At 44.7% G+C, this 24,066-nt stretch overlaps 2 protein-coding genes and 1 long non-coding RNA gene across 5 annotated transcripts in view; 1 reads left to right on the top strand and 2 right to left on the bottom strand.

Annotated features, from left to right (window-relative positions):
* AVIL (advillin) overlaps window positions 1-12,628 on the top strand; it is a 46,711-nt gene extending 34,083 nt beyond the window's left edge. For all 3 annotated transcript variants that reach the window (XM_083599198.1, XM_083599197.1, XM_083599199.1), the window contains exons 14-20: window positions 1,852-2,031; window positions 4,230-4,375; window positions 5,133-5,277; window positions 7,423-7,611; window positions 8,510-8,578; window positions 9,838-9,969; window positions 12,051-12,628. In XM_083599198.1, coding sequence (XP_083455324.1) covers window positions 1,852-2,031; window positions 4,230-4,375; window positions 5,133-5,277; window positions 7,423-7,611; window positions 8,510-8,578; window positions 9,838-9,969; window positions 12,051-12,164 — 975 coding nt within the window. In that variant the 3' untranslated portion in view covers window positions 12,165-12,628. The remainder of the gene's footprint in view (window positions 1-1,851; window positions 2,032-4,229; window positions 4,376-5,132; window positions 5,278-7,422; window positions 7,612-8,509; window positions 8,579-9,837; window positions 9,970-12,050) is intronic.
* Window positions 12,629-14,984: 2,356 nt separating this feature from the next.
* TSFM (Ts translation elongation factor, mitochondrial) lies at window positions 14,985-24,066 on the bottom strand. The gene is made up of 6 exons (XM_083599446.1): window positions 23,966-24,066; window positions 21,920-22,063; window positions 20,921-21,049; window positions 17,381-17,503; window positions 16,529-16,613; window positions 14,985-15,645 (listed from the first exon to the last, which is right to left on the bottom strand). Exons 1-6 carry the CDS (start codon window positions 24,050-24,052, stop codon window positions 15,227-15,229), a joined length of 987 nt encoding a protein of 328 aa, XP_083455572.1. The 5' UTR covers window positions 24,053-24,066; the 3' UTR covers window positions 14,985-15,226.
* Window positions 17,510-20,733, bottom strand: LOC310756038. The gene is made up of 3 exons (XR_014544674.1): window positions 20,415-20,733; window positions 19,312-19,889; window positions 17,510-17,781 (listed from the first exon to the last, which is right to left on the bottom strand). It is a non-coding gene; the product is annotated as an uncharacterized lncRNA (long non-coding RNA).

The raw sequence follows: 24,066 nt of genomic DNA, 5'->3' as shown, positions 1-24,066 counted from the left end.
GCCCTTCCCCCACTCCATCTGCTGTTGTCGCTGTTGTTCCTTGTCCGTACCTGATTGCCAAAATATTCCAAATTCTAGTGTTACAGCCACTCTAGCTGACCAATATATTTTTTATTCTGCTCTGGGTGACACACACACACACACACACACATAAAATTGCACACCTGGATAAGGATCAGCTCACAGTTTTTTTGCAGTTGGCACCGATTGCGGTAGCTACCCTCTCGTGGGGATCATATGGTCCAGATATTCATTTAATGAGTACCTGGAACTAGGCTTTTAGTGGGGTAGCATCTATGCTTCGAGATATTCTTTGCCTCAAAGTTGGATGGTGCCAACAATTTGTTTTTAAGCCTTTTTTAAAAAAATCCAACCAGGCATTTTCAGGACAGTATTGCTGAATATTGTTCTTATTGGTTTTACAGATAGTAACTGAATCATGGGTTAGAGAGGCATTTCATTTCCTCCACAAACTGGGAATTAGGACCAAATATGTCACCAGCTGGTATCTGCAGAATCAGTGATGAAGAATCCCATTTATACAAATGAAATCCTTTGATCCAGGCAGGTGTCAGATGTAGCAGAAGATTAAATACTTGTTCTGAGGCTTCCCTGCTAATGATGAATTTATCAATATTCAGAAGTGCGTGGAAAAGGTGGTAGTGAAACGTATCTGAACTCCCAATAGCCTAGTGAGTCTGCCTCCAGAAATATTTGTGCACCTGTTTAATAGGATGGGAAAGAGGAAGTGTTTCAATCGGTGTTGGTCACAGGCAGTGCTTTTTTTTCTAAAAAAAAAATGTTTAGGGGTACTCTCATTTTCCTACTCATATTGAAATACTGCCCCTCTATGAGGTCAAACATAGATTCACTATATGTTTAGGAGTATGCCTGCCCCCAGAGAAAAAGAACTGGTCACAGGTATTAATCTCAGGGGTGGTTTCGCCTTTGCCATAAGTATTTAACTCAAGTCCCATAAAGAAGCTTCTCATTGAAAATACTTGCCTGTTGCACAGTTGAGAAGTGATAGTCCCAGACCTTTGCCCCTCCAGCTTCTTTCCCAGTAGATGTGCATTTTGTAAATTTTCACCTGCATAGCCAGTGAGGGTAGGACTCTGAGGTAGGAGACCAGAGGCCCTGTCAGGAGAAAAAAGAGGAGGCTCCCCACATGCAGCAGCGAGTGAAGGAATAAATATAACCATCTAATCCAGGGGAGGCAACCTAAGGCCTGTGGGCTGGATGCGGCCCAATCACCTTCTCTTTTTAATTTTTTTTTTAATAAATTATTAGGAATTTGAACAAAACATATTATCTTAAAACATATCAGCCTTAATTCCCCCCCATTTTTCCTCCCCCCCAATAAAACGACCCACCCTCCCCTCCCCCCTTGACTTCCCTCAGCTCCAATCCCTGTTTTCTCTACAGATACTATTCTCTGCATGTTACAAAATTATATAAATCCTTAATTTATCTGACTGGTTATTGTCAATAAGAGGTTTGTGAGTGTTTATTCAAAGCCTGCCAAGGAGTCTAGTTCACTTTGTTGCTTCGCCCAATCACCTTCTCAATCTAAATGCATCTCTGGGTTATTTGTGAGACATAGGAATTAGTTCTTCTTCTTCCCCCCCCCAAAAAAAATATAGTCCGCCCCCCCCAAGGTCTGAGGGATGGTGGACCGGCCCCCTGCTGAAAAAGTTTGCTGACCCCTGATCTAATCCATCACCGCTGCTGTAAGGCCGTTAAGGTTACTTAGGTGATCCGTGCCACCGTACACAGCATTGCTCCAGTTGCATCATTAGGTTAGCAGCGATTTCGGTTTGTTGTTCTGCCCTTCCATCACTTGCTCTTTAGGGCGGGACATCAAGGAAAGGCAGGAGCGAAGCGGAACCACCAGTGCGGCTCTTCCAAATCCGTGGAACGGACAGCTCCAACACGAAGGCGGTAGAAGTGCCGTCTGTGGCTGCCTCTCTCAATTCCAACGATGTCTTCTTGCTGAAGACCCAGACGGACCATTACTTGTGGTATGGCAAGGTGAGGCGAGGAAAGGTGGCTCGGAGCAGGGATGAGGGCAAAGTCAAGCAGGAGGGCGGGTGGGAATCCAGAACCCCACCATCCTTTGCTTTTCAAACAGGCCGCCACAGGGGCATCCCGCCAGAAAGGTTTTTACATGGACGGGTGGGTGTCGAAATTAAGAAAAGAAAAATTGGTGAGACCAAATGTCTGGCATAGAATTTGGACTCCTTGCAGTGGCGGGGGAATCTTCAAATTTCATTAAAAACAGCAGAGTAGTCCCAAGTCTCTGTCTTTCATGGTTGTGAAAGATAACTTTGAAATGTGTGACTTATTATTATTACTGTATTATTATTACCTCACCCATCTGGGTTTCCCCAGCCAATCTGGTCGGCTCCCAACAGAATATTAAAAACATGATAAAACATCAATCATTAAAAACTTCTGTAAACAGGGGTGTCTTCAGATGTCTTCTAAAAGTCAGATAGTTGCTTATTTCCTTGACATCTGATGGGAGGCCATTCCACAGGGCGGGTGCCACCACCAAGAAGGCCCTCTGCCTGGTTCCCTGTAACTTTGCTTCTCACAGTGAGGGAACTGCCAGAAGGCCCTCGGAGCTGGACCTCAGTGTCCTGGCTGAACGATGGGGGTGGAGACGCTCCTTCAGGTATACTGGGATAAGGTCGTTTTGGGCTTTAAAGGACAGCACCAACGCTCTGAATTGTGTTCGGAAACACAATTGCTAGGAATAAATTTCGAAAGCATTTCAGTTATGGTATGCTATACAGATTTTTGCACACAGTGAGTAGCAGCTTAAAATTAAATAGAGAAAGGAAGTCACAAGTCCCCATGACTGTAGAGGGCACTTTGAGAAAGTGCACATGGCCAGGAACACAGAACTAGGATTATCACGGAGCAGAGCGCAGCAGTTGCCCAGGGCAGCAAATTCCAGAGGAGGAGCACCCTACCTATATCTCATATGTGATAGAGCACACATTTTGCATGCACAAGGTCCCAGATTAAATCTGTTGCAGTTCCAGGTAGGTTTACAAAAGACTCCTGTCTAAAACCCCTGGAGAGCCACTGTCATCCAGTTTAGGGTAGCCAATACAGAGCTAGATGGACCAGGGGGCTGACTCCGTATAAGGCAGCGTCTTCTATTCCTAGAACATTTCCCTGCAGTGGCTGCATTTGCATTTATGAGGACAAGCCGTAGCAACTCTTGGGCTACAATAGAAACATCTCACTTGGAAGCTTTTGCTTCCACTTTAGATTAAATGCTGCTTTGCGTGATGTCACAACCCAGGCAAACCAGGGCTAATCTTAACTATGGTTTGTCAAAACCAGTCACGTCAGAACAGGGGGAAGCGTGTGACCACGATGGCTTGCTACAGCTTGTTCTTATAATGCTAAACCAGGGTTTAGTGTTATGTGCAAACACAGCCTGTGCTGCCCTTTTTATGGGAGTGGGCAAGATTGTTGACTTCTAGTTCCAAGTGCAGAAGTACATAAGGCCTGTACTGCCCAGATAGCTCAGGGGGAAATGTTTGGTGTCTTGTCAAGTAGTAGACCAGTATGAAGTAAGCAGCATGTAAGCGGCACACAAAACACTACCAAACCATTCTACGTTCTAAATCTTATATTAATAATCCAAAAATTGAGAGAACAAGGTACAAGATCTACTACAGAAGCCACAAACAGAAAACTCATTCAAATTGTGTCCAAAAGGAAGATTCAGTCTTTAAAGTTCCTTTAGCCAGGCTCCTGTAGATATCAACGAAGATAAGTTTGATCAAACGAAGTGTCAGCGATGTTACGCACGAGAGTTAGACAGGGTGCTGGCGTTTGTCACCTGTTTCACCCATGAAGAGTCTCGGGCTTCTTCAGTAAATTCTCTCTCACGGTTTTGACATATTTATAAACATTCAAGTCCATATGTTATATTCCTTCTTGGCTTAAGCTACAATATTTGATTTCTTTCTTCAGGAAATTCTCCCTCAAGAATTTGGTGCATTTACATACATTCAACTTCATATGCTAAGTTCTTTCTTGACTTAAGCATTTATTCATTGTGTTTCCCATGGTGTCTTGTCAAGACATGACTGCAGGCCTCCCCTTACACCAAAACCTTTCAAGATTGTTTCGTAGCGCACCTAGATGTGGGTCAGCAAGCTGCCCTTCCACTTCCACCGCCTTACCTCTGTGGGTTTTCATTCCAGGGTTCCAGTGGCGATGAACGGGAAATGGCCAAGGAGCTGGCCACCACCCTTTGCAACGGGATTCAGGAGATGGTAGCAGAAGGGCAGGAGCCCCCCGAGTTTTGGGAGCTGCTTGGAGGCAAAGCCCCCTATGCAAGTGAGAAAAGGTATTTGCGCCCTGTCCCTAAACTCTAGTACTTGCTTGTGTATCTGGGTGCTTCTAGGCAGGGGGCTTAAATATTGCAAGCGGGTGTTCGGATATCACAAATATCACTTACCAGATTCCCCCAGTAAAGGTGAATCTGGATTAAATGGGGCAGGGGGAAGGTATGGGTTGGTATTTTGATACTAATGATATCATAGGGATGCTGTGAAAAACCCGCATGCATTGATCCCATAACAAACACCCACCTGGAAGAATGCTGTGTCCCCAACATTAGCGTCCCAGAATCATAGAGTTAGAAGGGACCCTCAAAGCGTCATCCAGCAAAATTTCCTGCAATGCAGGAATCACAGATGAAGAATTATCTAGAGAGGTAGACTCAACTAGCGCCTACTTCCAAGAGCTTTTCGACAACCCAGGCTTTAAAAATATATATACATTATGTTTTTATTAGGCTTTTTAAAAACAAACAAAACAAAACACTATTGGGTTGTGATTATTTTTTATTGCTATTATTTTTTTATTACAATGCTGAAATACTTGTGCATCATAAAGTTTGTGCATTGATTGCTAAAGGCAGACGTAAGTCACCTTGGCAATATGCTATGTTGAAGGGCAGCAGAGAAGCAAGTAAAACTAAAATAATAAATAAAGGGATTAATAACGGGGCCAGCAGATCTTGGTCCACATCTCCACATCCTTATAAGCACATTGGAAGTGAGACCTAAAAAGGACTTTCTCAAACAGTCTCTGTCTTACAGGCTGCAGGAGGAGGTCCCTGACCACCCTCCACGGCTCTTTGAATGCTCCAACAAGACCGGATGCTTTGTAGCCATCGAGATCACAGACTTTACCCAAGATGACCTCAGTGAAAGTGATGTGATGATGCTGGATACCTGGGACCAGGTGAGGCTGGGGCAGGAGAAGTACTGTCCTGAATTTCTTAGCCTCTCATTCTATGGTGGCTGTGTGATTTAAAGTCTCTGGCTACTTCCTGTAATTCTTCCACTCTGTTTGAGTCTTAAGGAGCACAAGGCAGCCTCCTGGAGGTATGATTACTCTGCGGAGCAGGGAGCGTGGAGCATTGGAGGCTTGCAGTACCTTAAAAATATTGTAGTTTGGAAAGGCTTAAAAAGGAAAAGGTAAAGGACCCCTGACAATTAAGTCCAGTCGCAAATGACTCTGGGGTTGCGGCACTCGTCTCGCTTTGTTGGCTGAGAAAGCCGATGTTTGTCTGCAGACAGTATTTCCGGGTCATGTGGCCAGCATGACTGAGCCGCTTCTGGCAAACCAGAGCAGTGCACAGAAACACCGTTTACCTTCCCACCGGAGTGGTACCTATTTATCTACTTGCACTTTGACGTGCTTTTGAACTGCTAGGCAGTGGCGTAGCGTGGGTTGTCAGCACCCGGGGCAAGGCAAGTAATTTGCGCCCCCTAACCCATGGATTTGCACCCCCTAACCCTAACCCCCAGATGTTGCGCCCGGTGCGGCCGGCCCCCCCTGCACCCCCCACGCTACGCCACTGCTGCTAGGTTGGCAGGAGCTGGGACTGAGCAGCAGGAGCTCACCCCGTCACGGGGATTCGAACTGCTGACCTTTTGATCAGCAAGCCCTAGGCTCTGTGGTTTAGACCACAGCGCCACCCACTTAGCAAAAGGCAAAGGCAGTAAGCTTGGTTCTAAGGCAGAATAAATGAGCTCCAAAATACCCCCCCCACACACACACACAAAAGAGCGTATTAAGTTTCTAGAACTAGCAAAGGAACTATAGAAATGCAAATCCATGAAATCCTTCATGAAGGATGTCTGCTGATGGTTATAAGCCACAATAGCCAGGACTGGTCCTTTTCCCTTAGTGCCACTGATAATATGGAGATAGACAATAGAATGCAGCTCCTGACCCACTTGCTTCGCTCCCCTTCAGCATCTAACTGCCCCACTGTTAGGAGTTCTGGGTTTGAAGGAGCCTTTGGACTGCCACAGTCTGTGGATAATGCCACTATATAGTTTAGTCACTTAACTTACCTGCCTATCGGGATGGAATCAGGAGTTTCCGCCATTTGTCTTGGTTTAGCTTCCTTACTGGTGTGCCAAACTACGGCCAAAACCAAACTAATGTTTCCCTAGTTTTCTCCCAGGGCAGCTGTATACTACAAGCAATGGGTGACCTTAGACCAGGGGTAGGCAACCTAAGGCCCGGGGGCCAGATGCGGCCCAATCGCCTTCTCAATCCAGCCCGCAGATGGTCCAGAAATCAGCATGTTTTTACATGAGTAGAATGTTTCCTTTTATTTAAAATGCATCTCTGGGTTATTTGTGGGGCATAGGAATTCGTTCATTCCCCCCCCCCCCCTTTTTAATGATTTTATTGTTATCATTCACTTTAACACACCAAACAGAAAAGAAAACAAATTTCCATCACCACCAAACAAAAAAGAAAGGAATCAACTAATAGTCTTCAAATCATAAAATAAAAATGTTTTTTTTTCTGTCAACCAGACTTCCTGTCTATTCCTTATTACAGATTCTATATTATTTGTTCACTGCCATTACACAGCTAGTTTTGTTCAAGTTTAATAACCCTTGGTCCATTCATAGGTTTTACACCTTTCTTAAAACTGCTACTGAAATTATTCGAATGGCCCCCCACAAGGTCTGAGGGACAGCGGATTGGCCCCCTCCTGAAAAAGTTTGCCGACTCCTGCCTTAGACTAAATCTAGACCTCTGAATGGGGGCAGAGCTTAGTCCCTGTGTGCTCCTTTTATCTACAGTACTATGATCAGGATAGATATCGTGTTGTCCTGCACAATTGCATCAACTTTTGCCGATAAACCACTACAGTCTGGTTTCAGAAAAGCTTCCTAGTTCTGACTCCAGGGGTGGCTGTCATTGGACTCTAATTTCCATCTGTCCCAGCCAGCAGGGCCAATGGTCAGCTGTCAAGAGTTGTAGTCCAACAACATCTGGAAAACCGCAGGTTCCCTCGCTCTAATGCTCCCTGTTGCTCGAATGAGCAACTTCTGAATCATCGCTCTTCTCTTTCCCCAGATTTTCCTATGGATTGGCAAAGAAGCCAACGAGACAGAGAGGAAGGAGGCAGTGACGATGGCTCAGGAATACCTGCAGACCCACCCCAGCGGGAGGGAGACTGACACCCCCATCCTCATAATCAAGCAAGGTTTTGAGCCGCCCAACTTCACAGGCTGGTTCCTGGCTTGGGACGCATATCGGTGGAGTGTAAGTGGAAACCATGCCTGAACCAAATCGCTTTTGTTTTCTAGAGATCTGGGGGTGATTTGTCCCACGAGTGGAATTCAACAAATGAGTTTGGTCAGCGGAGGCCTGTGCAATAGCTTCCACTTGCAAAATAGGGCTTCTTCCCCCCCCCAAAAATGCACCCCCTGAAATGGGCTCTGAGGCTGTCAGGAGAACCCACAGAACAGTGTTTGGAAAGCTAAAAGGCTTGCGGGGACAGAATGATTGACAGTGTGGTGTTGAATTTCACCCCATGTGCCAAATTGACAGAGAGTGGCACATCCACTTTTTGAAATAAATAAAATAGATATAAGTTGGGTCCTTTGCTGAAACAAATACTGACAAATATTTGAAATCTGCAGGTATGTCCAGTTTTGTCAATTAAGTTTTTGAATGTGGAATTTCTCATATAAATTTCAATTGTGAAATTTTCCTGTAACATTCAAAATCCAAGTGCTTTGCAAGCTACTTTTGGGGATCATTATATTGTTTTGTTTTTGGCAGGCATTCAATTTGTACACTGTTGATGATCAGATACATCTGAACCACTGGGATACTGTGTGTCAGCTAAACCTCATGCATAACATCCTGAGTTCCTTTCAGTATATCCAGGCTATAGATGTGGAAGATCAATGCATTGACTGTGCAGTCTTAACCATGCCCACTCTGACTTAAGTTCTACTGAATTCCTGATAAGGACTTTGGTCTTATGCAAGTGGGTCATCTTAGTTCTCCACGTTTTTCCAAAGATTGGTTGCAACTCGATTCAAAGCAGGTCTCGGGGAGAAATACTTGGGAGTAAAACCCTGTTTCTAGCACAGTAAGGTGCCATGGTGCCATAACCCTCTTACAGATAAGTGGTTTTTTTGAACCCTTGCAGGAAGGAAAGACATATGAGCAGCTGAAGAAGGAACTGGGAGATGCCAACAACATTGTCAGAATCACGGCTGTAAGTTGACGCTTTGGTTTCCCCAGTGAGAAACGAGGTCAGTGGCTAAGTAGGGGGAGAAATCTGGGTGCATAAGAAGCTAGAAAACTACCAGATCGTGTTGTTTGTCCAATCTAACCCTGCATTATCTATTTCATGGGTAGGAAACCATGAAGAAAAAGTGGTTGGGGCAACAGACATGACTCTTACCTTTCCACAGCAGACAACATCCTAGCTGTGAAAAAGTCAGTGACTTCAATTCTCCACATGAACCTTCTATCTAGGCAAACAGGTTGCAGCCAGCTAAGTTCTATCTAGGTTGCAGCCAGCTAAGTTTTACTTAGAGTAGACCCACTGAACTTAATGTGCCCAAGTTAGCCATCTTGGTTAATTTCAATGGAACTACTCCGGGTAAGACTAGCACTGGCTACAACTAGTGTCTCAGTAAGAGAGTATTTCACATTGTCTGTTGGTTAGGAAACAAAAATTAATACCTGGGAATTTCTGCATGCAAGGCATGAGTTCTCTCTTGGACACAGTCAAAATTGAGCTAAAGTTCTGCCTTCTCCTACTGCACCTCCAGCAACATCATGGCTGAGGCAAGGAAAACCCATCCCTGTGGCCTTTATTTACTTTTGGTACCCTGGTGGCTTTCTAAAGTAGTGTGCCATGACCAGAGGATGAGAAATTTATTAAATAATTGAAGGGTTCTCCCAAGCCCAATATTCCCACCCACAGACGACCCTGCCCACTGTGTGTCTGCAAGATTCACTACTCCTTCCATTCATTCTCCCCTCAAATCCAGAGAGAAACAGCCAAGTTACTCATCCTCTCCCGTGCAGTGAATCTCACAAAAACACAGGTGGATTTCTCTGGGGTCAAATAAGTTCCTAGTTTTAAAAGTGCTTTCAGTTTTGCTTCCTCATAAGCATAGAATTTATTTATTAATGCCTCTATTTATTTATTAAATTTCTGTATATAAGAAGCCTGTACAGTCGTACCTGGGCTCCCAAAGGCCTTGCGAGCCGAACGTTTTGGCTCCCAAACCTGGAAGGTGAGTGTTCCAGTCTGCAAACGTTCTTTGGAACCTGAACGTCCGACGCTGCTTCTGATTGGCTGCAGAAGCTCCCTGCAGCCAATTGGAAGCCGCACCTTGATTTCCAAACGTTTTGGAAGTTGAACGGACTTCCGGAATGGATTTCGTTTGCCTTCCAAGGTGCCACTGTATAGGGTCTGCTTCTACAGATGGCGTTTTAAAAACCTGCCCCTTTTCTGCTCAGGATCTGAATGATGCATCCGTCACTCCAAAGCCTGGGACCTTGGAGAGCAGCAACTGCCCTACCTACCCTCTAGAAGTCCTGCTGTCCAGCCAGGATGAGCTACCAGAAGACGTGGATCCTGCTAAGAAGGAGGCAAGTTGTTTATTTGTTTTCTTGCATTTATATCCCAGTTTTCTTCCATCATGGAACTCATGATGGCATTCCTGTGGGTTGCTAGGCTTTCACCCATCTAGACCCTTTAGCCTCAAGCTCCTTCTGTTCTGAACTACTTACCGTATTTTTCGCTCCATAAGGCCATGGGGCGCACCTAGTTTTCAGAATTCCACCCCCCCCCCTTGTAGAAAACCCAGCAGAAGCCGCTCACCCTTTAAAGAGCGCACGGCTTTTGCGGGAGGTGGGGGAATTCCCCCATCTCCCGCAAAAGCCTACAGGAGCCGCGCACCCTTTAAGGAGTGAGCAGCTCCTGCTGGCTTTTCTACGAGAAGGGAGAAGGGACTGAAGCGGCCAGTCAGTCCCTTCTCCCTCCTCGGGGAAAAGCCCCCAAGAGCGGTGTGCTCTTTAAAGGGTGCGCGGCTCCTGCGGGCTTTTCTACGAGGAGGGAGAAGGAACTGACTGGCCGCGTCAGTCCCTTCTCCCTCCTGGGGAAAAGCCCGCAAGAGCCGCGGGGGTTTTTCCTGCCTGCCCCCCTGCATTTGCTCCATAAGACGCACACACATTTCCCCTTACATTTTAGGAGGGGGAAAATGCGTCTTATAGAGCGAAAAATACGGTAAGCAGCAAGGCTTAAGCCCCCTGCTGCTGCTGCTCCTTCCTTTCTTCCCTGGTGTTTTTTTATAAAGGAAGTGGCTGGCAGGCAGCAACAGTGTGAGCAAATATGCCTGCCCTCCTTACTGGAGCCTTCCAACAGAAAAAAACCCAGAGCACTAAAAGTCTACGATCCACAGGTTGGGAAACAGTGCTGGGAATAGCAGGCTAGAAATTTCATTCATACATGCATCCTGCTAGGGCTACCAATGACTGTACTACACAAACCTATATTCTGGAATTGGGGGCAGAATTCATCGTCTTAAGCTTTAAAAGGTAACTTCCCAGAGGAATGGATGAAATTTAAAGACTATTTAGCTAAATATGCTAAGATAATTTAAACAGAAATACTTGCAAGTACCGGATTGGCTTAGGATTTAAATATGTGAAGTTATAGAATAACATATCTAAAGTTAAAACGAAAAGAAAGAAAGATGTTAATTAAGTAAATTTTATGAGAAATTCGTTTTGGAAAACTGTTACAATGATATACACAGAAACTCAGCCAGGGGGATTCGAGGAAGTCACCTAACAATGTTAACAAAAGTGGAATTATTATAGTTAGGATTTATGTTTTGTTTGTTTGTTTATTTTTTATGTTATAAATTTGGAAAATTAATAAAAATTTTGGGGAAAAAATAAAAGTAAGTTCCCAGTCCTTTTGGCTGCAGAGGCAGGCTTCAAATGACATGGGCTATACCTGGCAAAATCGCTGAAGGCTTGTAACACGGCCAGACTCCAGTAGAGCTGAAGTTAGACCCACTCTCACAAATAGAAGATGGAGAGGCAAACTTGTTTCTTAACCGTACCGCTTCAGACTGCAGATAGGGACTTGCAGGACTAAATGTGTCTTCATATAAAACGAAACAAAAAAATAAACCCCCTTCGCACAGAAAACCAACATGTCAGGGGGAAGGAGCCTCCCTTTAGCCTTCTCCCTGATGGGCTATTTTCTTATGCCCGACTGTAACTTGGCCTGTTAAACCACTCCCCTCCATTTCCCATCTTTAGTTTTAGATTGTAAGCTGGTTGGGGCAGGGGCCTATCGTTGTACTCCATAAAATGACCATTCACATAAATCGCATGGTTGATAAATAAATAATAAAATTCTATGTGTGGGAATATCGATAAGTAAATCTACTTCAAACATTCATTTGCTAGAGGAGCATTCAGTCCCCTCACCCGAAACACCTGCAGTCTGACGTTCCACATTCAGAAGTAGGTTTTCCACCTCAGCTGATACCTGTGAAGACTACGGCCAAAAGCAATCCATCACAATTAACTTACTTCCTTGGGTTCTCTTGTGCTAACGTGACCTAGAGTGGGGCCTCATTGTGTGCGCTCACTGCTCAAATCCTATCTTTCATTTACTCATCTAGTCACTGTGGTCTTTTCCCCCTCATCAACAGAATTTCCTGTCAGCGCAAGACTTCCTCAAAGTCTTTGGGATCCCCAGGGAAACGTTTGCTGCTCTCCCTACTTGGAAGCAACTCAACATGAAGAAAGAGAAGGGGCTTTTCTGAAGAATAAGCGTTTCTCGAGGTGGAAAAGATGACACCCGCACTCAGTTCCTATTGATTTGGGGGCAGGACCCCTAGCCAGAAGCAGCTGAGCCTGCGAAGGGAGCTGCGTTATGTATCACGTTTGTGCCTAAATTGCGCTTTGAAGGTTGGTTTCGTATCTTTTACTCAAGGCTGCTGCTGTCCAGGAACATTAAAAAAAAAAAAAACAAAACAAAAAACGGCTTCACCATTGCAAGTCTACAGTGGTGAGAAAACCCAACTCAGACGAAGCAGGCAGAACTGAATTTCAGAAGATCCACAGGCAACAGCCGTCTCTGCTCTTGGCTATCGGCTGCGCTTGATGCAAATTAAGTAGCCACGCTGTGGCAGTTAGAAATCCAAGCCACGCGATGGCTGGCTGTTTTGTGTGAATTGGGTCTATATTGCAAACATTAAAAGCCGGCTTCACTGTCCTTAATAACTCATTCCATCCTGCCTGTGACTTCAAGGAATGCTGGGACTTGTAGTTCTGCAATGATTGCTTACGGTCATGTGCAGAAAGCTCTAATTTTGGGGACCGGGTACGGGATTTAAGCACACTAACAGCTACTATATTGATGGGCTGCTTTGCCTTCCCCAACTCCAGTGCCACTGTGGTCTAGTCAACTATTGGGGGATGTGCTGTGTCACTGGTAGAGCCTAACGTCCCACTGCAACTGCTGGTGAGAAAGAGGAGCTAAGAGGGAATATAATAACAATCCAGCATCAAGCAATGTGCCACTAGCACCCTCTCCGCCTAGCCACACTGAAAGAGAGGGACAGGCAACATGCGACCTCCAGATGTTGCTGGACAATTCCCATCATCCCTAGCCCACAGGGGCTGATGGGAGTTGGTCCAACATCTGGAGGGCACCATGTTGGCTATCTCTGCTGTCACAAAACAGGACTTCTGAGCAGCTACTTCGTGCTTGGTGTTGAGCCAGCCCAAGAGAGTTGAGGAGCACCACTTTCCTTGCTTGGAGCAATTCCTGTATTCCTTCCTGCCTAAGGGAGTTTGGAGTTTAACACAGCCAGTCCTCAGTTCTCTAGAGCCAAGCGATTCCTTGTTTCTGAAACACATCCTGCGAAACTACAATGGTACCTCTGGTTGCAAGCGGGATCCGTTCCGGAGGCCTGTTCGCAACATGAAAAGAGCGCAACCCGCAGCACCACGCCTGTGCGGATTGCGATTCGCCGGTTCTGAGCATGTGCGTGACGTCATTTTGCGCTTCTGCTCATGCGGTGAAACCTGGAACCAACCCTATCCGGTACTTCCAGGTCGCCGTGGGACTTAACATGAAAGAATGTAACATGAAGTGGATGTAACATGAGGTATGACCGTATTTTCAATCTGACAAGACAGGCTGACTCTGTTACCTCAAATTAAGTAACATGCTCCTCCACAGATATTTCCATAGAAGCGTTCAACACAGTACTTGTCTGGTACATGCCATATACAACAATTCCACAAAGGAAAGCACAGAAACAGCTATAGCATGCAAAGTTCAGCATCACAAGAATCTCACTTTCTCCCTAAGACTAGCAAGAGACTTTCAAGCAGGAGTGGGAACTGCAGGCTTAGGGTCCAGACGTTGCCCTCCAGGCTTATCTGACCCATAGTGCTACACCCTCTTGGCTACACCTCCTCAAACACATCCCATACCGGCCCTAACTCTGGTAATGCCTCTTGGTTTGCCTGGATGGAGGAGAAAGGGGTATGTGTGACTGCAGAAATTAGCCTGCTATACTAAGGTAACAGTTACATTCATTGCTCCACCTGCTTTGACTCTATCAACTGGCCCTTGGTCAAAAAAGGATTCTGCACCCTTGCTTTTAAAGCATGTGAACCACTCATTCCCAAGAGAATCAGGGTGTGTAGGTGCTGGGGGGAGCAGTCTTCTACGGTCAAAGAGTAGATCTCGACCCAAGCTGACTAGTAGCAGAAGAGTTTATGTCATGTATGTGGTGCTCATCTGCAAATATTACAGAATTTGGGCAGCTGGTCACAGGAGGTCTGGGCTTACTGCTTAACAGGGGCTGTCAGAATGCAATAGGAACAATGTGCATATCCCAGTAGCAAGGAAAGTGAAGGAGACACTGCTCTAGTCCAGGATGATGACTTGCCTGTCCAAGATGCCGTAAGGCATTCAAGACAGGTGTGGATGAATGCAGGTGGGCTGTCCGACAACTTCTGCAACCCGGCCACAGAAGTCAGCTTGTTTTCAGTATGTGTTACAGAACACACAAGCCTTGCTCATCGACTTGCTCATTGGGTACCACAGTAGCTACACTTGCCACTCATGGCCAACCAAGCATTGCCAACTACAGCAGAAGTAGCACAGACTGTTCTACGAAGCTGGACAAGGGAAGCTGTCTGCGGGCAGATCAGCTGTCATTCTGGCCCATCTCCTAGTGCCCCCTCGCCTATTAATGCTTGGGTGGCTGGGCGGAAGAAAGGAGCAGGTATCTCCAGCAATAATTACCAGGGACCTTGGCTTACTAAATGGTGAGAAGTCTGTTCAGACTTTAAGCCTTTAGACTTCTGCTGCAATAGAAGAGGGTGCCAAGGTCGTGCTTCCCATAAGGAAAAACAAGGCCACCCAAGCTTCTAGTTCTCACCGTGAAAACCCTTGACAAGGTAGACCGGGACTACTCATTTCAAGAAGAGAAAGGGGCTCTGTTGGGTTTCTAGTAGCCCCCAAGGACTTTCTGCATGTTTCAAGAGCTGCCCAGTTACGTCACAGACCTAGCCTAGACCACTGGGGTTCACGACAATTCAACAGATGCACTTGAACCAGCAGACACTGTTCCCCTCCTTGCTGCCAGCTAGTTTTATTTGTAACATTGACAGCTGTCTTCCACACCTGGGCAGAGTCGCTCTGGAGCTTTGAAATGAGATTCCACGATTAGTATTCAGCTTCCATGACCAACCCAACACAGCAAAGTTTAATTTGTGACTGGTCAGGCCTGTTAACCAGGGCAGGGCCCAAACAGGAACAGGGAACAGTTCACTTGTCCCAGTGCCACCAGTACAAAAGTACTGCTTACTCTGATGCTGACAGTTCTATATCCTCTCCGCATTCAAACCGCACAAAGTCTAGTACAGATACACCCGTGGGCTGAATGTACTGTCCCAAGGAAATAGCAGGGTCCAGCAGGAAGGGCTGGGCAAGCATCTTGGTTTCAGAATCATCGCCGGGTTCATCCTCCAGAGAGCCTACAGAGAGGGGGGCCATGCCCACCACATGCTGGCCCAGCCTCCAGCCCAGTTCAGCAAAGTCCGACTTTTCACATGGCTCAGAGGGACAGCAGATCACCAGAGCTCCGTATTTGCCAAACATCATGTTAGAAAGTGACGGGTTTCCTTCTGGGAGAGCCCCGTGCACGTAAGAGCCGATGAAAAATTTCTCTGGCACCGATATCCACACTGCTCTCTTAATGACCATGTTCTCCCCCAGCTTGCCTGCATAAAAATAGAGAAGGCAAAAAGGTAGCATTAACCATTAGGAGCACAGGTGATGTTTTAAGGGCTAAGCTATGCTATGCCTATGATAAAGAGCTGCATTCTGAAAAGGAACTGGTCCTTGCAGTAAGCATTGCATTCTTGGCAACTTAACCACCTGGTAAAGGTAAAGGGACCCCTGACCATTAGGTCCAGTCATGGCCAACTCTGGGGTTGCGGCGCTCATCTCGCTTTATTGTCCAAGGGAGCCGGCGTACAGCTTCCAGGTCGTGTGGCCAGCATGACTAAGCCGCTTCTGGTGAACCAGAGCAGCGCACGGAAACGCCGTTTACCTTCCCACTGGAGTGGTACCTATTTATCTACTTGCACTTTGACGTGCTTTCGAACTGCTAGGTTGGCAGGAGCAGGGACCGAGCAACGGGAGCTCACCCCGACGTGGGGATTCGAACCGCAACCTTCTGATCGGCAAGTCCTAGGCTCTGTGGTTTAACCCACAGCGCCACCCGTGTCCCCTGGACACACCTACAAATTAGAGAAAGGGTATTCAGGCAGAAAAGGACTGTTGGCTCAGTAGTAGAGCACCTGCCTTGCAGATCCTTCAATCCCTGGCATCTCTAGGTAGGACTAGGAACTGCTCCCTGCCAAAAACCCTGGAGAGCTGGTGCCCAATAGACAATACTGGGTGAGATGAACCAAATGGTGTGACTCAGTATAGGGCAGGTTTCTTATGTGCTCCCTGCTTTCTTGGTCTTATTTAGCAATCATCTTTCCATATTGCTTACATAAAAAGAACTATCAAACTGATTTACAACAGTAAATGGAAACAATTTAAAAGAGAGAAACCAAATCACAGACAATTGAAATGTAGCACTAGAACACTCACCAATAGCCAGAGCCAGCTGGTCCACAAGCAAGGAGCCAGCGGGTCCTATCCTGAGCTGAGAAAGCTCATTTGAGTTTAAGAAACACTGCAAAATAAGTATATTGTGCATTATAAATCTACAAACCTATCAAGCACTTCTCTTGATATGCACAGCGAGATTTATAACCTTCACAGTTAATTAGAAAAGCTATTTAGGCAACTGCTAAAATGGGTTTTGGGGGGCTGGGGAGGAGAAGAGTGAGACTCGATCTACAAATGCAGCAGTAGCTGCTGGTTTGCCACTCGAAAACACACTCATTGTGGAGCCTCAAGCCAACCTGGACTTCCAAACATGCATGCAGACACAAGTTTCCCTCACTTGCTGTTTAAACTATGTTTCCAGCTAAACAAAGTGTCTGCACTCATGACAACTGCCTGTAGGCAAGCACACAGGAACAGCAACTCACAGTCCTCTTGAAGGGGTGCAGATGAGAAGCCCCAAAGTACTCTTTCCCCAGTTATTTCAATCTAAGCCAAGGCAATCTTCCTCAGAACCCAGATGCACTGGGGTCAGTTTGTGGCAAAGGGACAGCATAGACAAACAGAACATCCCTTAAAAGTCCTTTTTACTCCTGCAGAAGCTTCCTGGGAGCTTTTTGTGGGAATTAACCTACCAGGTCTGGTCAGAAACAGTGGAACAAGCCTCTCTATCCCCCCTCAGCTCTACGATTCTGTGACCTCCCTTTGTGTAATTTACTTATTAAGATTCATTCAGCAGAAAGGTGCACTTTGCACTTAAATGCACAACTCTGGTAACTGCTATCAAAATGTGCCAGGAGTTTTAAGCTATGGAGCCTTTTGTGCCACTCTCACCTTGGCGTAGGTGCTCAGCTGGTCCCTGGTCCCCTGATAATGCAGCATCGTTCCAATCGCTGCCTGCTGAATCAGATGCTGGAACTTGACATTTCGGGCCACAAAGTCAGTCTCGCAGTTCACCTGGCAAAGAAGCATAGCTAACTTTCAACTGCCTTGGTCACCGACTTCTATGGTGCTCAAGACGCAGGAATAAAATCAGAAGTGGCAATTAGAGGATGAGATGACATCTTGTTTTCCAAAAGCACAGGCGGGGAAGATAAGGCACCCAACTTTTTCATCCAGGCTTTCCCTGAGAGGGGATCCAAGCTCTGCTGATGTATTAACCTGATCTAATTATTTGTTATGTATTTTCAATTTGTTTTATGACTGTATTTTTATTGTTAATTTTGTACTATCCGCTGCCCTATTCCCCCCCATACTGTTGGCAGTATAGATATTTTTGAAAATAAAATAAAAATGGCTACAGCTTTAGTTCTGTTCCATTTAACACCCCTCCCCCATGGATCCACCTATTATGCTAGGGTGTGCATTTTAATACTAAGATTAGTCTTCATTGATTTTGTCATCCGAGAATGAAAATATCCCTGCAAACCACTCAGGTGCCCTTCTCTACTTCTGTAGATTTGTGTCGTAAAGCATCAAACTACTGATGAACACATGGATATTCCCATTAAGCATATAATTTTACCCATTCATTTTCAGGCAGCATATCAGCACGAAGGCAACATTTTAGCAAGAATCTTTACATTAACATTCAGAGGCTGCTAGGAAATCAAGAAGATCTAGCAGGCAATCTTGATTGCTGTGTGATTTCTGTAAGATAATATGCTGGCGTAGCATAATTTATTCTTAACACATCTATATTGTTTGTTCATATTCACTAGGTGTCCTTCTACAGTTTAATTTTGTCAATACTTTCTCAGAAATGCAAATGAAGCTAACCTCTCTATAATTCCCTGCAGCTTCTTAATCTGCTTGCCTCCATCACATTGTTTTCTTGTCCATAAGAAAATCATTGTTTGCTCACTCACTAGTCTTTTTCGAAAATATTAGGAATGTGAGACACCAGTCCTTTCGCTACCATAAAATTATACATTTTTTCACTCCACAATCTTGGACATGGGACACCCACAGAAATTCAGGGTGCTCCACATACTCTTCTTTTTTGGAATAGCGGACATAAATCAAAAACACAATGGCATGTGAATGGTGTCCATGACTTTCAATGGGATGCACATTAGGACATGCAACCCCATCCTTAAATTCCCAAGAGTCTGCACATCCATTATGAACAATTTTCTACTCCCTCCAAAAAAAATTTATTGGGTGGAATCAGAGAAGGCAGGCCTGGGACAATTGTCCGCACTGGTGAAACAATATCCATGTCCTAAACTGAGCCAGCCAAATGTTATCCCTAAATCGTGGGTAGGCAACCTGCAGTCCTCCAGATGCTCTTGTGCTATACTCCCATCAACCAGCATAGGCAGTGGCCAGGGATGATGGGCATTGTAGTCCAGCAACACAGGTTCCACACCTAAGCCCTGCCCTAAACCAATTCTAAAATCAAAGCTAATACAACTAAGTTTTTAAGGCAGCCACAAAAAAAGCTGTCTTCCAATCAAATTAAGTCTTCTCTATGAATGATTTGAACTCTTGTACCCATGTAGTCACACTAGCAGGTTCACCACTGACACTACTGCTAGAAGTGCCCCGGCCCTGTGGGATCTTTGCACTTGAGCAGCGACAGCGTGGTATGAAATGACTGCTGAAAAGATCCTGCAGTGGTTTCCTCTGGGTTGGGTGTAAGAGAAAGTGCAAACACACACTGACAGCAAGCTTGGTCCCCTTGGGCATGAACTGTTGGGCAGAATATCCTTTGCAAGAGGCAGCAGCACCCTTTGAATCCCCTTTATTTAATGCCAAGATACCCAAGATAGCCACAAAGGGGACGAAAAAACAGCAGCTTAAAACACTTCTGTGAACTGGTGCAAATGGCACAGAAATAAACACATTCCCGCTGTTGGGAGAGAATTACTGCAGGGTTTCCCACCTTGATTCTCCAGGGTACTTTTTAGGGCTGCTTGCTGAAATTGGTTTAGGAGACACAGAAGGAAGCACTTGTGTTTTCAGATCTGCCCTGATCCATCACGGTAAGCCTAAACAACAGGCCTTTTCTCAAGAGCAGGCACTCGCAGGACAAACCCCCAGAGGCACGTCTCCCAAAGAGCCATGTTTGCTCTGAGGAATAATGTGAAACCGTCAGTTCTTAAAAGAAGAGGTCCGCGTAGCTATGCTTTTCGTAGAGTCATGTGGGAATTACATCTGAGTGGCCCAAATACATTCTTTGCTCCAACAGCAAACTGACTTTCTATTATCAAGGAGTTCTGTTTGGACAAATTGATTCTGTATGTATTGTGAGCTGCTAGAATGGTTATCATAAGAAAGTAGAAATGTTTAGAGGGATCAGAGGAGGATTTATGGTCCATAGCTGTGGGTGAAGAATCAACTCAAAAATTGGAAGACGCAAGATCTACCCACTCTGGAAGAATGGCAGACGAAATTGATTGACTTTATGGGACTGGCAGAATTGACTGGGAGAAGAATCGGCAGAAGAAGAATGGAAGAAATTTAAAGATTATTTGCAAAAATATTGTAACATCAAGGAATAGTGAGTGATGTTGGATTGAAATTAAGGGGTGGTCAGCTGTAATGGTACAAAAGAATATGAAAAAATAGTTCTTTTTTGTACATAAGTTAAAGTATAAGTTACAATAATTTAAGAAGATGGATAGAAAATAAGGTTTATAGCTGTAATGCTATGAGATAAGGATTTGCTGGATGAACAATTTGAACTGGAATACAAGAAGGGGAGGTATGAGGAGGTCAGGGAAATATGTTATTGGAAAATATGATATGAAATTTATGTGTTTTTAATATTTTTTCTTTTTAACTTTTTTCTCTTTTTTCTTTTTGGTTTGTATAAAATGGAAAATTTTAATAAATATCTTTTTTTAAAAAAAAAAAAATCAACTCAAAAATTAAGATATACAGGAGGGCAAACAAAAAAGATTATCTTCAGCAACATGGCAAAAATTTAATGATGATAACAATGGTCAAATGCCTCCTGTGAAATATGCTACTATTTAGAATTCTGAGCAACTTCTCAATTTTAAACAATAAATGTTGTAAGATCTCGAGGACAATATCCTGATATTTATTTTAAAAAGTAATTATTTTAAAAAAATGTTACTACCCCTCAGCACCAATAATAATAACTTTTTTCTAGGGAAAATGAATGAAACAATCCAAATTTGTACTTTGCATATGTGTGTTATGTTTAATATTACTTTACATTCAGTTGTGTTTCCTTGTTGCTGTGTGTTATTAAAGTGTATGTTCTTTTTTAAATAAGCAAAACGTTTCCTGCTTGGCAGGGGGTTGGACTCGATGGCCCTTGTGGTCTCTTCCAACTCTATGATTCTATGATAATTTTTTTTTATTTTTTAAAAAAGTTTTTGTCAAAAGGAAAATTCTCACCTCTACCATCACTGCAGAGCTTCCCTCTTGCAGCAGCCCAATAAGCCCTTCTTGTGTCTTCCGTCCTTGAAGTTTGGAGGCTTTGCTCCATCCTTCCTTTTGGGCTTGCTCATGTAGCCAGGCTTCAGCCTTGAAAGACAAATGCAAACCCATAAACTGAGATACTATTGCCAAGAACAATGCAACAAATCAATTCAAACCCCAAATAAAAGCACAAGTATTATACCACTGTAGAAAAAATGGGGGATGTTCAAATATTATTATAAATATGGCCTCATATATTTTATTTTAAAAATGTCTTGCAGATGGAGAGGAGAATATAAGAATATGAAAATATTTGGTCCATTGACATCCTTGTGTGTAAATATAAACTTCAGATCAACCATTAGAAATATGCTGATTAGATCCATTGCAGGTTCTAGAAGACATAGAATCCATATCTACTTCCAACAGGAGACTAAACTAATACTGTTTTGGTGCCTCCTCTGGTGCCATTCACAGAGACTGCTGTTAAGGAATCATCAGTTTACTAAGGTTTCTCTATATGACCAAAGATAAGAGTTAGCTGTTCATTTGGAAGCAATTCCCACTGACTGAAACACATTTTGAAATGCACAGTGTTTTTATGAATCACAATGCATTTTGTTTATCCCTGAACTTTTGGGCTCCTTCTCCAAGTTCTTCATCACGATAATTCATCTGGCATGGAAGCATCTCCTGGTTGTCTTTTTGTGGGGCTGGGTGGACAGCAAGAAAATAGTCCCTACCCTTTGCCTACACTGACTGAAGACGCACAGGATAAAACATTCTGGCCTCTAAACTCACTTGCAACCACATCTCAATGTGATTTACCCCACTGCCAGTATGCATTGGACTGCAAACTTAACATAACATAAAAAATGCTTACAATACCATTCTTTTCCCGAAAGTACTTGAAACACTCAGGCAAAAAACTAAAATTAAACTTGCATTTTACATCACCGAAACATTTGTTCTTACCTCACTGACATCATCAAATTTCTCCAAGGCTTTCTTGCAGTTCACAAACGAGTAGCCAGTTTTCTTTCTGAGCTTCACCAGAGCTTCCTTTGCTGCTAGAACTGGAAGGCCAGCATGAAGGAAACGAACTAGATGCAAGTCAAACTACAAGGGGAGAGCAAGACAAAAATAAGTGAAAAGGATCCAACAACCAAGAAGGAGAGGAAAATTTAAAGAGCAACCCGACGCATGCTTACTTAGGTGTCAGCCCCATTGATCTCACAAGAACCTTTCTCCAAATATATGCATAGAATCAGAATATGTTCTGATGCAACTACCTCTTTCAAGGGCTATTTTCTGGGTAAAAAGCATTCCCAAAGATCTACACATGCGCTTGCCAGCTCAGCACTTTTGACTCTTAATTGTTTAATAGCAGCAACATCTTGACATTAAGAACTTTGGGGAGGGGGGACTCAGTAACAGATGTTTGTGTGCTGCAATCTCTGACACAGAAAACGAATTTTTGTCTTAAGATACACTCACATGTGCCTTGCTCGTCGGTCTTACATGCACGTCCAGCCCCTTTCTTGACCACTATTTTGCACTGTGCTCCAGCTAGTGGTCTTCAGGAGTCAGGAACCCCAAACCGTACAGGTGCCACACAACTCCCACCCCGCACATGAAAGAACCCGATCGTTTAGCGTGTCGGCACCTAAACTTTGGAACTGCTATCAAGCAGGCACTTTCATTGAACTCTTTTTAAACTTTTGAAGTCCCCGCCTACTGCTATCAAGCAAAACAAATGCAATTCCTTGTTACGCAGATGCAATAGTTACAACATATAGAGCACAACAGGCTGAATGGTAATGTTTGTAACAAATTTCTTTACTGGTTACGTCCTAACATACAAATCAAGTCCAGGATGCACACCATATACAATCCTTAAGCAAGGTATAAAGGTACCCCTGCCGGTACGGGCCAGTCTTGACAGACTCTAGGGTTGTGCGCTCATCTCACTCTAGAGGCCGGGAGCCGGCGCCGTCCGCAGACACTTCTGGGTCACGTGGCCAGTGTGACATCGCTGCTCTGGCGAGCCAGCACCAGCGCAGCACACAGAACACCGTTTACCTTCCCGCTATAAAGCGGTACCTATTTATCTACTTGCACTTTGAGGTGCTTTCGAACTGCTAGGTGGGCAGGAGCTGGGACCGAAAGACGGGAGCTCACCCCGCCGCGGGGATTCGAACCGCCGACCATGTGATCGGCAAGTCCTAGGCACTGAGGATTTACCCACAGCGCCACCCGCGTCCCACCTATTAATTAAATGCAATGCAGACATATTTTTCTTTCTTAATTCATTCTTGTTTGAGTTCATATATTACACATATATTACCTCGAATGTGGTTGTGCTCTATATGTTGTAACTACTGCTATCAAGCAGGAACTTTCATTGAACTCTTTTTGGCACCTGCTAGAAACCACATTGCCTACCCGGGGTGATCTCCCATTGCTCGGTCCCTGCTCCTGCCAACCCAGCAGTTCAAAAGCACATCAAAGTGCAAGTAGATAAATAGGTACTGCTCTGGTGGGAAGGTAAACGGCATTTCCGTGCGCTGCTCTGGTTCACCAGAAGCGGCTTAGTCATGTTGGCCACATGACCCGGAAGCTGTACACCGGCTCCCTCGGCCAATAAAGCGAGATGAGCGCCGCAACCCCAGAGTCGGCCACGACTGGACCTAATGGTCAGGGGTCCCTTTACCTTTACCTTACCCAGGTGCTTATAAATGCTGGTGTGAATTTAAACCTCTTTTGTAGTATTTTAACTTTTTTTGCGGTTTTTAAAGTGTGGTTTTGACTTTTCCCTTCCCCTTTGATTTTATCGTTTTTCCTTTTTGTGTGAACTGCTTTCACGATTTAGAGGAGTATTAAATTTTATTAATTTAAATTAATTTAAAATGCAGACCCCGCAAGCCTGAGCTCCATCATCACGCTCCGTGCCCCCCCCCCACGGATCTAAGCAGGGAGAAGCAGAGGCAGCGACGCCCAACGAAAGACTTTCGCACTCACTTGCCCGGCCAGAGAACCCCTTTTCCGCAAGGGCAGCAGCGCCCTTCCCAGCCCAGCCATCCGCTGCATCTTCAAGGCGCTTGCCATTATGCGTCACTATG

Source organism: Podarcis filfolensis (assembly GCF_964270895.1).
Source record: "Podarcis filfolensis genome assembly, chromosome: 2".
Lineage (NCBI taxonomy): Eukaryota > Metazoa > Chordata > Lepidosauria > Squamata > Lacertidae > Podarcis > Podarcis filfolensis.
This window is presented reverse-complemented; position numbering and strand designations above follow the sequence as displayed.

Excerpts from the sequence above, each read along its gene's own strand:
- TSFM (XM_083599446.1), bottom strand. The coding sequence starts at position 24,052 with ATGGCAAGCGCCTTGAAGATGCAGCGGATGGCTGGGCTGGGAAGGGCG. Across the intron at positions 22,064-23,965 it reads GGGGTTCTCTGGCCGGGCAA|TTTGACTTGCATCTAGTTCG; the intron begins GTGAGTGCGAAA and ends CTCCCCTTGTAG. Across the intron at positions 17,504-20,920 it reads GCTCTGCAGTGATGGTAGAG|GTGAACTGCGAGACTGACTT; the intron begins GTGAGAATTTTC and ends CTTCTTTGCCAG.